This window comes from Chaetura pelagica, unplaced genomic scaffold (assembly GCF_000747805.2).
Source record: "Chaetura pelagica isolate M959 unplaced genomic scaffold, ChaPel_1.0 scaffold344, whole genome shotgun sequence".
NCBI classification, from domain to species: domain Eukaryota; kingdom Metazoa; phylum Chordata; class Aves; order Apodiformes; family Apodidae; genus Chaetura; species Chaetura pelagica.
The window spans coordinates 4878039-4894679 of NW_009953098.1; the positions used below are offsets into that span (position 1 = coordinate 4878039).

General features: G+C 38.8%; 1 protein-coding gene across 1 annotated transcript in view; it reads right to left on the reverse strand.

Annotated features, from left to right (window-relative positions):
• IL1RAPL2 (interleukin 1 receptor accessory protein-like 2) overlaps nucleotides 1-16641 on the reverse strand; it is a 326988-nt gene that overhangs the window by 133771 nt on the left and 176576 nt on the right. The window contains exons 3-4 of the mRNA XM_009997109.1: nucleotides 13273-13459; nucleotides 8259-8412 (exon numbers count right to left, since the gene is read on the reverse strand). Coding sequence (XP_009995411.1) covers nucleotides 8259-8412; nucleotides 13273-13459 — 341 coding nt within the window. The remainder of the gene's footprint in view (nucleotides 1-8258; nucleotides 8413-13272; nucleotides 13460-16641) is intronic.

Here is a 16641-nt window from a genome sequence, read left to right on the forward strand (position 1 = left end):
CCTCTGGAGAACACCACAGAAAAGCTGCATTTTCTCCCAGAATGGAATTTTTGCTATAGAAGGACAAAAGTATTTCATAAGGAGGCAAATGCTAACATTCCTCTCAAAGTTCATTATTTTTTTCAGAAAACACACATTTCTTCATCAACCTGATGCTTTGGTGAGGTTTTTCACTAGTTTCAAACAGACTTTCATATCAGAAAACTCAACCAAGTACCAAAGGTGCATTCCATATATACCCCATAAGGGGGGGAATATATGGTAAACTGGTTCCTTCCCTGCCAGACTGAAACTGTAACCCCTCACGGCCCAGGATGAGCAACTCAGCTGTCCACCAGTGGATTGCTAATGTGGCATGTACTCTATAAAGATGAAAAGCCACCTGGTGTTTGAATCTAGTCTGCTTCGATATAACCTGAGGCCTTTTATCATCTCAAGCCATTATGAAATCATCTCAGACCAATGAGACAGGTACCCACACAACAGAGCTGGCACCAGCCAAGATAAAATAAAATCAGAGACCACACAGACTACATTGCACTTTACTAGTAAAAACAGTCCTTCAGGTCCAGAGCTGGGCTAAGCAGAGGAAAAGAATAAAAAATTTACAACTATATGATTTATTAATTTTATTGTTAAATCATTTTGGTTTTCAACTCTGTACTTTGTATTTCCTGGACTTCCTTGGAGCACTTCATCCCATAGGGTCTGTCATAAACAATACCTTTGAGAGATTTTCATTTTAAGCTAAAGAAAAAGTTGAAGTTAAATCACTTACTGTTCCCTTCCCATTGGTTGCAAATTGATTTTATTTACTGAAACATGCTTGCATTGCAAAACCACTCAACACATACAGTAAATAAATCACTACATGAAAGTCTAATGTAACCTAGTAGTTGCCTAACCCTTTGAAATAGAATGGAGTAATAAAAACCTAAATAAAAATTTAGTTGAACACTTATTTTTCTTCTGCTTACAATAGGTCAATCAATACTCTCAAGCACAAAAAAATAGCTTGGTTGGTCCTGATAAAAATTAAGAATATATATTCCATGCTGCTCCATGATATTAAAGACAGACAGGTTACTTAACACAGTGACCGTATTTTTGTACATCCTTTCAACTTAAAAATTGCAAGGCACAGAACAAAACATTGGTAAGTTATTAGCTTCAGTCTTGTGGTGAACTTCAGAAGAGTAACATCAGAGCCTGAAGCAATAGCAATACTACTACTGTCAGATCTCATAAGCTAAACAGGGTCAGGCCAAACAGGCACTTGAATAAGGCAACTTTGAGGCTCACCTAAGTGCAGCAAGAAATAATGCTGACAATTCAGTAGTGTCCACTACTCCTTCCACAGCAGAACTTTTCATCTCAGATACTCAGCCCCCAGTGCTATGCAGTATAAACCAGCTCTGAAAGGTGTCAACATCGTGCTGAGAAAACACAACCTAATCCCCAGCTAAAGTTACTACAGTTCACATATTAAAATTTCTTCAGTAATTTCAAAGGAACTAGGTAGTAACTGCTTTCTATTCTCACATTTTCACATTTTTTTTAACATTAGTGAGGATTTGCAGTGTTTCTCTGGGAAGGTGGGAAGGCTGCATGTTTAGTGGGTAAAGCAATCTACTCACTCATGTGTATCTATTTTACCACCAGCAAAATGGTTTCAGGGGCTGTGTTACTCTGTGTTCATGCATCTACCTGCCTATCTATTATTAATAAAGAAGAATAAGCATTCGGTCTACGCTTTCATGATGAAGGAAGCCTCTTTTATATAGGAAGTGAAAACATACAGGTTTATTTCAGTGGCTGCATTTTACTTCACTGTTGTGGGCAAAACCCCCACAATCCTATCATTTATACTAAATCACCTCCACTACTGAAGGCACAATACACTTAGATAATGTGCTTCAGCAGCTCCCAGAATAAAAGTCAATTCTTAAAGTGGGAGCTCATATCTGACATTTACAGTATATAGTAAGTGATTCAGCAAGCTACAGTTGCTGTGCACAATGACAGAACACTGGATAAATGAGCAACTGATAACAAGTGTGGAAGCCTTGGCTGTCCACATCGATAAATTAGACAATACCGAATAATCAATGCTACAAACTGCAAACTACTGATTTAAGGTTGAAGGAAAAAAACCCAGATGATGTTTGAGAACATGATAGAGAACTAGGGGGCATCACAGGTCAATAAAAACTAACGCTATTTGCCATTCTAATTACTTTGCATGTTCATGAGCTAGGAAGGCAGTCTGTGAAGCTGTAAGGAAAGCGCCAAGAGTACTGACATGATATATAATTCATAGACTGCAGCATATTGCTATGTTTCTCACTGCCCTTAGAACTTGTACTTTCTCCACAAAATATGGGGATACTACTTAATGTTTATCTTCCAAAGACATTTTTTTCATGAACCCTATATTAACAGGTCACTCTGGTGAATATAAAAGTCATCCATCTAGATCATTTGAGGAATAGAAAATGAAAGAGCTTTTATCGTGGATATATTGTCACTTTAACAGCAACACAGCTCCCACAGCAAGCAGGAACAGGCATGTGCATCCCTCAGATACTGTCTGGATCCTCTGCTTACTGACTTTGATGAGGTGCTCTTGAAACCAGTAGAGTTGAGTCAATTTATCAGGACCTTGCTGGGTGTCAGGTGAAAAGGAGATGTTAAAAGACAGAACATGAGTAGCTGTGTCATTTCTTCTGGGTGAATGGGCACCCACATTGTACTGACACCTTGCTCTGGATTGAATTTTCCTGTTGACTCTTTGCAAACACAGAAGTTTCTACAGATTTATGTTGGAGTTTTTTTGCATGGTTGAACGAGGAACACTCTGAAAGAGGCAGAAAAATTGTTCCATTTTCCAAATGTGGTCAAAAGCAAATGGCCCCATTTCTCTTTCTGGATCACACTGGGTTTGCCTGAGGTAGCTAGACAAATTAGTCACTATAGAAATTTGTGGTTATTAAGTGTGCTTTGACCACAGAAACATGCTTAGCCATCTAGAGGAGTCAATGGGATGCTGCTGGCCAGACATGTAACAAGTTAAAATCCAAATTAGGGGTTTAAGATAAATACTTTACTATAAGAAACAGAAATTTAATATTTACAAAACAAGGACCTTGATAAAAATTACTACAAATCATACAAAATATATCAAAAGAAAGCTCTAATTTTTGGCGCTTCCTATATGTAGCTTTAAATAGACTGTTATTTCAGCAATGGTTTGAGAACCCAGCTGTGAAATTAATTTCCTGGTCTTTTAGTACCGTATTTGTCAGCACTTAACCCATTTCTGGCTTGGTTTCTGTCACAGAAAGGAAAGTTTCCTTTACAAAGTCAGAATGCTAGAAGATGCAATGCATCATTTATAAGAAAATGCAGCAGAGGAAAAACAGTATCTTATACTAAAGGTCTCTTGAAGTTTGGGACCCTCAGCAAAAACCTAATTTGGGCAGGTTTTCCTCTATCCTTTGCATTTAATGAAAAAGTGATTCCCTGACTTTGTCAAGATATTGCCAGCAGGGAGAAGAGATGAAGTCTTGGTACAGAAATGTGTAAGTTACAGCAGGAAGAAAATGTCACTTCAGATATGATGTAAATGTTATCTATTTTATCAATATTAGAAGGGAACAGGAAGGATTTCCTGTTCCCAAACAATCTTCAGTATCCCTCCCTGAAATACAGAGTTTCTGCAGATTCAACTTGTTCACTTTAAGATTTCTTTTCTGAATTAAAACGTACCTCCTTTTCACAGTTATTAGAATTGTAGTCACAAGCAAGTTGCTTTTCTCTTTGCCTTTTATTTTTGTAAATGTTTCCCCCCAACAAAAAGTTTCTCTAGATTTTCTTCACTCATTAGTGTATTATTTTACCAATATTGGTAAAAGTTTTGTTACAAAAAAATTGTAAAAGGTACTTTCCAGAAGGAAAGAAGGCCCTGCTGCCTCTACCACTACAAATACAGTCCAGTGACCAATGGCACGTACTAAAATCATAAATTTAAAAGAAAATACAAGTTGCTGTGAAAATCTTACCAGTTTATTATCCACTCTAACTGCACAAATAACAAAACACAAATAAAGAGAGATGGGACTTAGCAGCTCTCACCAGATCCGTAAAAGTACCAAAAGCCCTACAACTATGTTAACTAGCTCTACTGAAAAAACTTCTTCAGAGTTAACTTAGGAATCCCTACAGATCAGAGCTTTGTGCGACAGGCGTGTCCTCAGTACAGGACCTCTAGCTGCAGGAAACTGCTGAATATGTTCAGTTCATCCACATTTATTCCTTAGCCACCTGCTTTTTTAACCTGTGTATTATGTTGCCCTTGCTTTTATGTATATTCAATTCCCATCTGCACAATGATGTTCAGAGCTCAGTGACCTTTTAGAGCTAAACTGGGTTTTTTTTGGATAAGTAATGATGAACAATACTGAAGCATCTCATAAATTCACTGTGATTATGAAACTGCTTGTGCTAAAACCTAATGCCATAGAATAATAGTTAAATGTTATCAGATTTTTAAGGAAATAACAGTTTTAAATTGCAAAGTAAAACCCTTATAATAGTCTGAATTCCAAAGGACAGGTTTCAGTTTAGTTCAAATAAGCCTTTAATTTCTCTTACCACATTTTTTTGCTGTGGTTTTTCTGGAAACTGTCAACAGCCACAAATTTCAGTCAACATGTCATTTGTGTAATTCTACTGATAATACTTTATCTACTGCAGACTGATAAAGATTAGGGTGCACTTACAGATTACTGCAGGTGTAAATTTGTACTGATCAGCACCCATGGATTCCTACCAATGTGTCACTAGACTCCACTACAAATAATGTAAAATAACACACCAAGTTTACAGAGGATTAACTATGTGCATAAAAGCAACTATCATCAAAGAGCAGACATACTCTTAGCTCATATCCTCACTTACTCTGTGGAAGATTGTCTCTGTACGTCCCTAGAGCTGCTGGTGAGTATGACTAATAATTTGCTTTTTTAAATCCAATTCACCCCCTTTGCTTAAAAACAGCAAATCACCATCAACTGCTTATGCTAATAAAGGGGTCCCAAACACACAAGCAAAATACAGCAACAGCAGCAGGTGTAATTTGAAATGTGAGCAATGTAATGAGATTGGAAGGAATTTAATTGAAAAACTATAAGCAAAGAGTGAATTCAGGCGGAATCATTCAATTCATGTAGCCATGTGGAATAATTTGTCATTTACAACAGTCAAAACAAATATTGCTGCATAAATGACTTTTAGGGACAGCCAGGCATTTTAGCAGCCTATGAAGAATATGACAGAACAGAGGTTGAAGGAAACTTGGAGGACAGGGCTGCTGGACAGAGTGGTCCAGTAATTCCTGCATGTCACCCCAATCCATCACCAGCAGTTTATAAAGTTGGTCAGATGGCCACCTTCTGCTGTCAAACTGGAAAATAATTCACCAGTACAAGTTTTTAAGTCACCTGTTTTCACAGGGAACAGAAACAATGAGGCAACCTCTCCCACTAGTACAGCTGTCCATGGAAAACCACATCCCAGCAAGATAGCCCCATTGCCAGAGGACACCTGGACCACCCCACAATAGCAGGGACTGCTCCTTTCTCAGGGGGTCACCCTTTCCCCAACCTCCAATGCACCTCTGCTTACATCTTCTGAGCCTGTACTCCAAAACCAAAAAAAGAATGCTGAAGCAGCAGGTAAACACAGCAGGTATTTTTTCTCAATTACATTTTTTCATTCCAAAACCTACTGAAACATTGCTATGGATCAGACAGAGTGAACTGGTTGGTAGGGTCCGAGGAAGCAGAAGGTTGCCAAAATTGCCTTTCAAAAACAACATGCCTTTTAATGTTTGTTTTCTCTGAATAGCATAATTGCTCTTCAGTAAACACTGGCACTTAATACAAATGAAAATGTTTATGATTTCTGATGTTCCCAAATATCTGTAATTTTATTAAAAACTAATACATTCTGCTATTGTTGATTACCTGTAACTTTATATTAGTATGGTAATTTTTGTTACATCAGTGCACTCTAATTTATTATCTAACTAAAACCCATTTTTTGTTATATTTTTAGGCTTTTAAACACTGGATCACAGTTGCTAATCTCACTTGTTTGTCCACAGTAAAAGTACCAAGAGAAAGAGTGACATGTACACACAAACACCCATATATATTATGTAGACTGAAGGGCTATGTTACTTGTTAAGAGCCAACACAGTTGTCCTATTTCTTCAGCAAAAAAGGCTGACAAGACTTGTTTCACATCTGTCTGCATAATATAACACATACAAGAACTAGTGATGAAAAAGCTGTTTTGTTGTCAGTCTATTATTGTTAAATGCACCCAAACACCAAGATTTAGGCACTGCTCATTAGTGCTGTATTGTAGCTCAGGATTTTGTCCCTATAAATACTTCATGTCAAAATACTTTTCTAATATATTCTTGGCTGCAAGACTTTTCCTGACATTCCCTAAGAGCTGTAGCCTCTTAAGTCTTTTACCACCTTAATCACACTTGCTGGTACCTTAATCACCAAAGCCATACGATAGCTTTGCTGGCCACATACAGCACTCCATGTATGGTCCAACTACTCCTTTCTACAAACACCATGAGATAAGTGTTTGTCCCCCAAACACTTTTGTCTGGAAAAGATATTTATTAAAGTATGTGCTCTTATAAACTAAAGAAAATTTAATTTAATATTAATTTCACACCAAATTACAAGAGGAACAATCTCCTGGTTCTCAAGTATTTTGCAAAAAGGAGAACATTTGCATATTCCATATTCACATTGTTAATAATTTAGAACATAAACATTTTAATACAACAAATAACATTAATACATACTATAGCTAGTTTAGGACAAATTAATTAAACTGTGGAGTATGAATACACCACATTGTTCAAATAATGAAGAGCACACATGAGTTCTAGCAAGGTCATGATGAGAGGGTGAGCACAGAATATCTGTACTCTAAAGAGTATCCATCATGGGGAATTGAATTAAATGCATCTCATTTTCACTTTGTCAAACTTAGTTCATATTCTGGTTGAAGACTATCACGCTACTTAGGATAGCAACTATCCACAAGGCAGGTATTATATCTTCATTTGACAGGTCTGGGGTCAGGTAGGTCAAATCAATACCTTAGAGACCTGTCCATGGTCAAAAATGGACAATAAAGAATCACATGATGTATGAATCTGGCACACGGGGAAAAGAACTCATTTAAAATGAGGAATAATGATAAGAACAGGAAAATTGGTTTCTCTCAAAAAAAGGGAATAATAGTATTTCAAGAACATATTAGAAATATATGGTCTAATTCAGTCTGATATATGAAAGGAGAATTCCTCTTATCATTGCTTTAAGCATGACTTAATTTCAATCAGTGTGTCAAAACAGTGGGGAAAATCCCTACCCGTGTGTTGATACAGTTTTGTGCAAAAGGCTTAAAAATCTCTCAGCTGTTTTCAGACACTTGCAAAGTTCCATAGACACTGAAGGCAAAATAATAATTATAGATCTCATACTGCACAGTGGAATAGAAAGGGATCAGGAATATAGAGGTAGGCAATACATTTTTTACCCATTCATTTCTGACAAAAAGAGACAGAAAAGTACTGTTGACTAGTAGATTGCTACTTGGACTCAGAGATACGATATAGGACCTCCTGATAAGCAGGTTACTTTGCTCCTGACAGCTCCTAAACATCCTTAGAATAGGTTGTACCATACTCTTCACTAAAGATAAGCTCTATACTAAAGAAGCTGATCTCATAAATTAAACCAAAGCTTAAAAACATGGAACAATCATCCAAAAAAACCCAACATATTAACAACTTAAGATGTCCCTTTTGGCTGTTTCATTCTAGCCTGTTTTACAGCTTCAGTCAGCCTTTTTTCTGTTTAGCACTGAAGACAAAACTGGAACCTGAATTACTTCCAGGGCATAGGGAGGACTTATGTCTGCTCTACCTTTTGCTTTATAACCAGCATTTCCAGGTTTTGTACAGAGCAAAAGGTAGAAGTAGTTATCTGTGGAATTGCCTAATATCTTCATGTAAATTTCCCCTAACTTGGGACTGCCTGCCTATTGGGATTTGTTTTGGACATATTTCTATTTGATAGATTGACTGACATGTGAAAACTACTTTTTCTTATAATTTCAAAGCTTTATTTTTTCCATTGGCATAGAAGTAAGATTCTTACCAGTAACCTTCAATTCAACTGTTCTTCGTATAAGCTTGCCTTCAAACTTTAGTTCACATGTGTAATTTCCTCCATCTTCTTCTTGGACTTCTTGTATTAAGACAGTATTTCCCTTCTGAATTACAACACTTCTCCACATTTTTGGCTCACATTCCTGCAGAAAAAAATCCATTGCCACAATTACCGAGTTTGTATGACATAAGACAGTGTTGCCTGATCAGATTTTCGGTATTATACAGAAGTAAACAACCATCTGAAAATCTTTTGCATTTCAAATTCAAATATAATTTCAGAAAGCACACGGATCTGAAACTGGAATGGATTTGAAGACAGAAACTAAACAGAAATGTTTTTAAGGTTCAGTAATTCCCACTGTAACATGCAGGCCCTGTTTAATATGTGGTGCCCTGGAGCAATGGTTAATTATCTTCTCTTTTTCATGATGAACAACTGATAAGAGCTCTACTTTAGGACAGACCATTAAAATACATCTCTGTTTGAAGGGAGTAAGGGCAACATCTGTTTAGAGTTAGCCCAAAGGCAAACTTTACACACAGTCTCAGGCTAGAACCATTTACCAACAAAAGAAAACAGGAAGAACAACAGAAGCTTTGTGAGCAGGAGAATTCAGGAAGCCTGGTTTGCTTATGGTCTTTTTCCTCACCACTGGCTTCTCTGGCACCTGACAAGCTTTAATTTAGCCTTTTCCCTTCACTGGGCTCTTTTCAGCTTCACCTTCATTGGGTCCTCTGATGAAGAATGTGGTACTGATGGCCTGCAACCCTCACTGACATTCCCAGGCAGACCTGAGCTGTTGGCAGGTTTAGGGTCATCACTGTGAATTGTGGTCCTACTGGAACGGCATTTGAGTCCTTTCACATAGTGTGTGATACAGTGCAAGAACAGACTCGCCCCTTCCTAACACACTGTATCCTTGCAGCCAGCTCAGGCATCTTCCACTCCAGTGGTACTCATGATTGAATATCTCTTGGAATGCTCTGAACTAAAAGCGTAAGTACAATCTGATCATTGTCTCTTTAAAATAGTACCTTAAGAGTATATATTCATTGTCTCTCAATAACTTTATCATCAAGCCTGTTCTGCTTGCAAACAAAATAATACTTTTCTCAGTTCTCCGGAACAGAACTCCAGGCATTTCTGGGAGCTCTGGCTAATCCTGTACCCAAAGCACACACAGCAACAATGGGCCTGAGTATCGATAATCCCCCTTTATTCCCTCTCTCAAGGTGGCAATTTGGAATAAGTTCTCAGACTGCAACTAATAATCTTGCATCAGTTACATCAGGCTCAGCATCTTCAGAGATTTGTGTAAATAGCTCAGACCTACGCCCCATTTTCTGCCCATCTACAACAGCATTATCAGAAATGCAGCAAACAAAATAGAACAAAGCTTTCTCTTAAGAAAACAAAACTAGAAAACCAAACAGGAAAATATACACTGCCGTGCAAAAGTACACATTCCAAATCCACAATGTCAGTTCCTAAAATAAAGAATAATTATAAAGAAATAAAAAGATGGGACTGTGAGCTTTTGGTCTTGCACTTGAAAATGGAGCAGTGAAGCATTTATCCCTATCGGGCCAAATTCAGTTACAGTGTAGTCAGATTTCAAATACTGAAACTGTGCCATTCTGCTGCAGGTAACTAAGTATTCTGTTTCCAAAGTACAGTTGTAAGGAAAATGTAATTGTGTCTTGCATGTGAACTTTAGTTCACACCAATGACAGAGTTTGGTGAGAATCCAGATCATATCTGTTGTGGTAAGAAGACTCAGAGCTTATTTTTGTTGCTGTATCATCACTTGGGACTCCTGCAGGACACAGTTCTGAACCAGAAAGTGCAATTTAAAGGCATGGCGACCACTTACTTGGAGAAACTCAATCTGAACATTAGGCAAAGAATATGATTCAGTTCTATTCAATCCTAATTTAGAAGGAACACAATTCCCAGAATACAAAAGTAAGCATATTTCAGATCTGCACCCATTAAGTGCAGGACTGAAAGACCCTATCATATACTACCAATTTTATATTCCCTGTTTATTTTCAGAAGTGTGGGAGCAAAGAGATCAAAGATACATTTTTATATCCTTCATATTTTGTACACAACATATTTGTAATAAGAAAGGTGACATCATTACTACCACAGAGATCAATTATTTAGCACAAACAATGTTTATGCTATTGTGGCTTTACAGTGAAGAATTGTTTTGTTGGCATTATACCATTAATGTCTTAATTGTTTCTTTTTGTATATACTTAAAACACTTCATATTAAAAATCATTTATAAGTCTCTCCTTAATTTTAGCTAATTAGTTTATCTTCTATTGACTGTGCAGGCTTTGTAAAAATAAAGGGAAAATGTCTGCTTTATTCTGCCTGTTATTCACAGACTAGTTCAATCCACAAAACCAATACCAAAAAGGAGTGAAACTGGAAAATCATAACAATTTGTATTTTAAGTAACAAAAATAGCCAAGAAAAAAATCAATTTAAAAAGTCTCTAGAGAAGGAGACTCCACAACCTCTCTGGGAAGCCTGTTCCAGTGCTCTGTAACCCTTACAGTTAAGTTCTTCCTCATGTTGAGGAGGAACTTCCTCTGCTCCAGCTTGCATCCATTGCCCCTCGTCCTACCACAGGGTATGAGTGAAAAGAGATTGGCCTCTCCTTCTTGACACCCACCCTTCAGATATTTATATACATTAATAAGATCCCTCTCAGTCTTCTCTAAAAAGTCCCAGGTGTCTCAGCCATTCCTCATAAGACAGGTGTTCTAGTCCCTCAATCATCCTCACAGCCCTCTGTTGGACTCTCCAGTACTCGTCATATTTTGAAATCCAAGTAATTATCTTCTAGGAACAGGACTTATGCTCTTTTGAATCAGCTGATTTATCTTAATCTGGAATACTTTTCCAAAACCTTGTCTCAGTAATAAGCTTCAAGGGATAACTTGACATATAAACCTTTTGCGTAACATTTATATTGACATTTCACATTCCTGAGCTTCCTGATTCAGGCCTAGATAAAAGAGATGTTTTCTAAGAACTGAAATGCTAGCAACTTTTATTAATTATGGATATGGAAATAGATGTAGTAGGTTACACCACTAATGTCTCTTTTCATTTTCAAGTCAGAGTAAAGGTTGTTGACTTCAATCATCTCACCATTATCATTCAACCACATCAACTCTGTTCAGTTCCACCACAGTGATAACTTGTCAGTCAGCTCTCATATTTCAGCATGGTGTCACACAACCTGTGTGTGTGCAACCCAGATTACATGTGTGGGTTTATGGCACAAAGACCCTTCCATTCCCTTTCTTGTGAGGTTGTACATGTGTCTTCCTTAGACCAATTTCTGCTCCATAGCAGCTGAAAATTATTCCTGCCAGACTGTTTTTGCGGTGTGCTCTTGGAAAAATATATGAGCTCTTCAGTTCAGTATGAGTGTTCAGAGTTCAGTATATGAGGTCTGGTGCTCAGTCACACCTAAAGCAGGTAGGGCAGGAAAAAGCTTCTCTCTGGCACCCTCTTTTCTCCAAGATTTGAGACTTAACCGAATAAATATGTTTTATGTTTCAACAGCACTGAAGCCATCCACCCATACGCTGGGGGAAACAGCTCCAATGGCTGTAAGGAAAACTTTGTTTATACTAACAGTGGGTTATAGTTTTGTTACTATAAGATAGAACGTGAGATTTCTGCAAAAAATAGAAATAAAGGTCAAGGGTGGGTGTTTTTTTCAGTTTTTCTGATGCAACCTGCTAAGGAGAAAAAAAAATCTACAGCTCTGAACATATTACTTATTTCACAAAAAATAACTATCCTTAAAGATACTAAAGGTTGGGAAATCAAGCATTCAAAATTTAGAATTTAACTAGTTTGTTTCTGTCTTCTTTATCTGAACCAAATTTGTCCTAAATTCCTTCTGCCTTTATCCCTACAATCCAAACTCTATTTTCCACAGACCCCACTGAGCAGTTCCTCTTGCCCAACTATTTCCTGTTCCTTTTGACTCTCACCTCATTACTCTTCTCCATTGTTTCTTGCAGCAACTCTTACATGAGGGCTTTTCAAATATCAGGTCGTGGTCAAAATCTAGACGATGGGTAACATTTTCCAGACCTTGCTATGGTCTTGGTACCTGATGTCTGCCTGACAACCCATATTTTGGTAATTTTCCTGTTTTCTTGGGGAGCTACAGAAACACATCACCAATACATCTGTTTGTAAAAGTGGTGTGTGATACTTGACAGAACATGCAGAAGGTCGGAGTCTCCTGCTCTGCAGACATGCAAAACCTACCTGGACATGTTCCTGTGTAACCTACTCTAGAGAATCCTGCTCTGGCAGAGGGGCTGGACTAGATGACATTTCAAGGTCCCTTCCAACTCCTAATATTCTGTGAAGGTACCATCAGCCAAGTTACCAGCCAAGCAGTAAAAGTATCTAACAGACCTCAGTTAAAATTACCAAACCTCAGTAAAATGACACAGTGAATCTCAGCAAAAGTATCTCTCTGAAAATACCCAGCAGATTTGGGTAAAAATTAACGGGCCTTGGTAAAATTACCAAACAGACTTCATAAAAATTAGTTGGGTAGTGCTACTGAAGCTGGTGGTACTGATATATCTTTGGCTTCATTATAAGTTGCCTCCCTTTGTTTCTACTACAATACCCGGTAGGGAGACTTCCAACCATGGTAGAAATTGGTACAGAGGCACAGGGGTTTGGGAATGTGGTATTGCTGCTAGAGAAATTATGTGACCTCTGGCACAGAACTTCCTCACTGAAGTTCATTTCTGTTGGACAGTGACTATGCAGGGTATTTTTCCCTGTGCTTTAGTATTACTTCTGTAATAGTGGGAGATCATCCTCCAGACCAGTCACAAACCACTGAAGGCTCAGAAGAGGTCATCTCTACACCTCAGACTGAAAACAACTGAAGTTTTGTGTAGTTTCAGCACAATAACAGTAAGACAGCAACAGTTACCTTGTACCACACCACATCTGGCTCTTGACCAGCTGTTTTGTAATCCTCAATATCAGGACAGGAGATTGTTTTTCTCTTAGTGACTTCTGATTTTTCCAGGTATCTGATTTTGCTGTTGTAGCAAAGCCCAGATTCATTCTCCGCTACCGTCAAGGACATGGACACCTTCATGCAATATGTCGAGTTTCTGCAGGGACAGAAAGATCTTTTCATTTATCCTACCTCCTTTATACTATGTATGCTTCAGCATATTAAGCTTCTTTGTTAAGCTCTCATCTTCACAAATGCTTCAGTGACACATTCAAATAGTGACGGTCATGCTGTGCATCTCCAACACAGAGGTATTACTAGAAAATGCAAAGGCTCATTTCTTCATTTACTACGGAGAACCCTGATGAAATTTTGTTGACAAGTGATCTAACCCAGCACAGCAGCTCTTTCAAACTTGCAAGTCTATGAACACAGAAACCTGTTGGAATCTAAAATGCTGGTCAGGGTTTCCTCTGTGTCAAAAACACTTCTCCTCTCCCTCTTTCTTTTTCACCTTCAGGAGACTTCACTCCAGAACACAGTGCTATATATTTGAGAAGAAGGGTTATGTGCTGGATGTTAAAGGATGACATGCGGGAAGAATTCCTCCCCCTGAAGGAAATGCTATATAAAATCCTACAACATATGATACTGTGGTGGCTCGACCTGGACCAGCTGCCAGCCGCCCACCCAGCTGCTATCTCACTTTCTCTTAACAGAATGGGAAAGAGAAAATAAGATTTAAAAGCTCATGAGTCAAAATAAAGACCAGGAGATCACTTACCAATTACTCTCACGAGCAAACCAGACTTGACTTAGGAAAAATAATTTCAATTAATTGCAAATTAGAACAGGCTTGGATAGTGGGAAAGACAAAAAGTGACACACGTTCCCCTTGCCTCCTTTTTTAATTCTCTGACTCTCCTTCTCCAAGCAGCACAGGAATGGGGGTTGTTGTCTGCCCGTAATGGTTCCTCTCTGCCACCCCTTCTTCCTCACAGGTTCCCCTGCTCCAGCGTGGGCTCCCCACGGCTGCAGCCAGGAAATCCAGCTCCCTGGGGGTCCCTCCATGGCCACAGAGGAGTCTCTGCTCAGGCCCCGGAACACGTCGTCCTTCCTCCTGCCCAGCCCTCGGTGTCCCGGGGCTGTTTGTCACACTTCTCCCCTCAGTCCTCACTGCCCAGCACCGTTTTGCCCTTCCCTGAGGTGCCACCAGCCCGGCCGAAGGGCTCAGCTCTGCCCTGGGGCTGCTGGAACCGGCTGGAACCGGCCCGGGCCGCCCCTCAGCTGCCCCCAGAGGGGTCTGTGGCCTCGCTGCAGCGCCTGGGCACGGCCCCAGCACAGACACGCACAGAGTCAGACTGGTGGTCATATGGATACATTTAGCCTTAAAATCTTGTAAAATGTAATCCCCTAGCAAACCACCTCCTGCCCTAGCACCGAAGAACCCTGACAGCGCTAAATCCAGGCATGCGCATTGCAAGCTCTGCCCAGTTCTCCTTAATATCAGGGTAGAATAAATACAACCAGCTCAGCTCCCATACCACACAATCATGAAAATAGGATTAAATTAAATGCCTTCAGACTTGCGTCTTAAACAGAGCTATCAGACACACAATAAAAAAAACCCCAAACCAGTGTTTGTCGCGGTGTTATTATGAAGCACTTGTAACCCAGGCTGTCAGCTTGTTCCCTTCTCTAGGTGTGATGGCAAACAGACTCCTTTAAAAGCAAACTACAAAGTACAAGCGACAATATAATGAGGCTCTTCCTCCCATCATGCATCATTTTGTCATTTTAATTGACTGCGCCACAACCAAAAAAGCCTGGAGTAAAACGGACATGCTGGGTGGTTACTCCCACCAAAGAGGGTTTGGAGATCTTTTCCAGGAGATATTGCCACTTTGCCACCACGTCTTCCATCACAGCTCTGCAGCAAACTGGTTTGGCTGAGGCAAGAGGGTGGCAAGGCAGACAGAAACTGCCCTGTGCACCTGGAAAGGGATCTATCATTAAAGTCTGACACAATACTGGCTGGTTACTCCCTCCAATTAGACTAATGACAATTATTTATATATATATAATTATATACTAATGACAATTATATACTAATGACTAATTATATACTAATGACAATTATATATATATAGAGAGAGAGAGAGGAAAAATCCAACTTCCTACATATCAAATCTTTTCTTACGCAACGTTTCAACAACATGTCACCCTGTCAAGCCAACCCGTATTTAGGAAGAAAACCAGGTCTATAGAGGTGCTTCATCATGGCTCTAAGCTTCATGCATTCAAGTGCTGACAAAACACTGTGCAAATGGCTTTTTGTCAAAGGTGTGCCATGAGCAGGAATTTGCAGAGAGAGGTATTTGCAAGGCAAATCAACAGGCAATCCTCAGCAACCTGCCATTTTCAGCATTGTTAGTGTTACCTTTTCAGCAGAAGCACAGACTCCCCCTTTCCTTCTCCCTTCTCATTAAAATGCCACCTATAAATTTATGTAATAACTTTGGTGGATATTTGCTCTGACCCTCACCTCAGGTGCACACTCCTATTATGTGTTTCAGTTGCAAGGTTATAAAAAAGTCTTATCCTCACAAATTGCACAAAATGTAGTATTTTACCTGAAACAAATGTTCTCTGGGCTGAAAAAATACATCATTTTGGGTGGACTTTTCAGAAATGCTTACATGATTTATAGAATACAAGCCAACTTTATCCCAGACAGCTTGCTTGTGGAAAGTGTTCCTTTTTTTTTTTTTTTTTCAGAAATAGACCATAACGTATAAAAAAAAGCATATTCAGAAAGTTTAAATTCTTCCTAACACAGCACTTAAAATCCACCAAATATGGATAGGACCACTCAGTATAACCAATAGTAATTATTCAGTAATGATTATTTAACTTTCCTGAGTTACTTCAAGTATTACTGAGTGCATATAAGGTCACATGTGCTCACTAATAATGATCCAGTCTAATAAAAAACGAATTACTTTGAATAGCTGTCCATTACTTGGTGCTATTTAATTGTGCTGTATCTTCTGCTAACGATTTTGCATTATTTAGCTTATATTTTGAACAGCGCTGCAGGCTACTTCTATTTAAAATGCTTCCTGGAACCATAACCCAAAAACGTAGCATTCTTTTCATTAGTTACACTTAGAATTGAGAAGAATTGAGAAAACTAAGTGCCTGGTGAGCACTATCACTTTTGTTCACACTCTGTGACCGAGACAATAAATCCACTCAGGCTGATGAGGAAGAAAGCCCTCACTAAGCCAACAGCAATAGACTTGAAAGCTTTAAAAATGCTTCTTCACCAGCCACTCT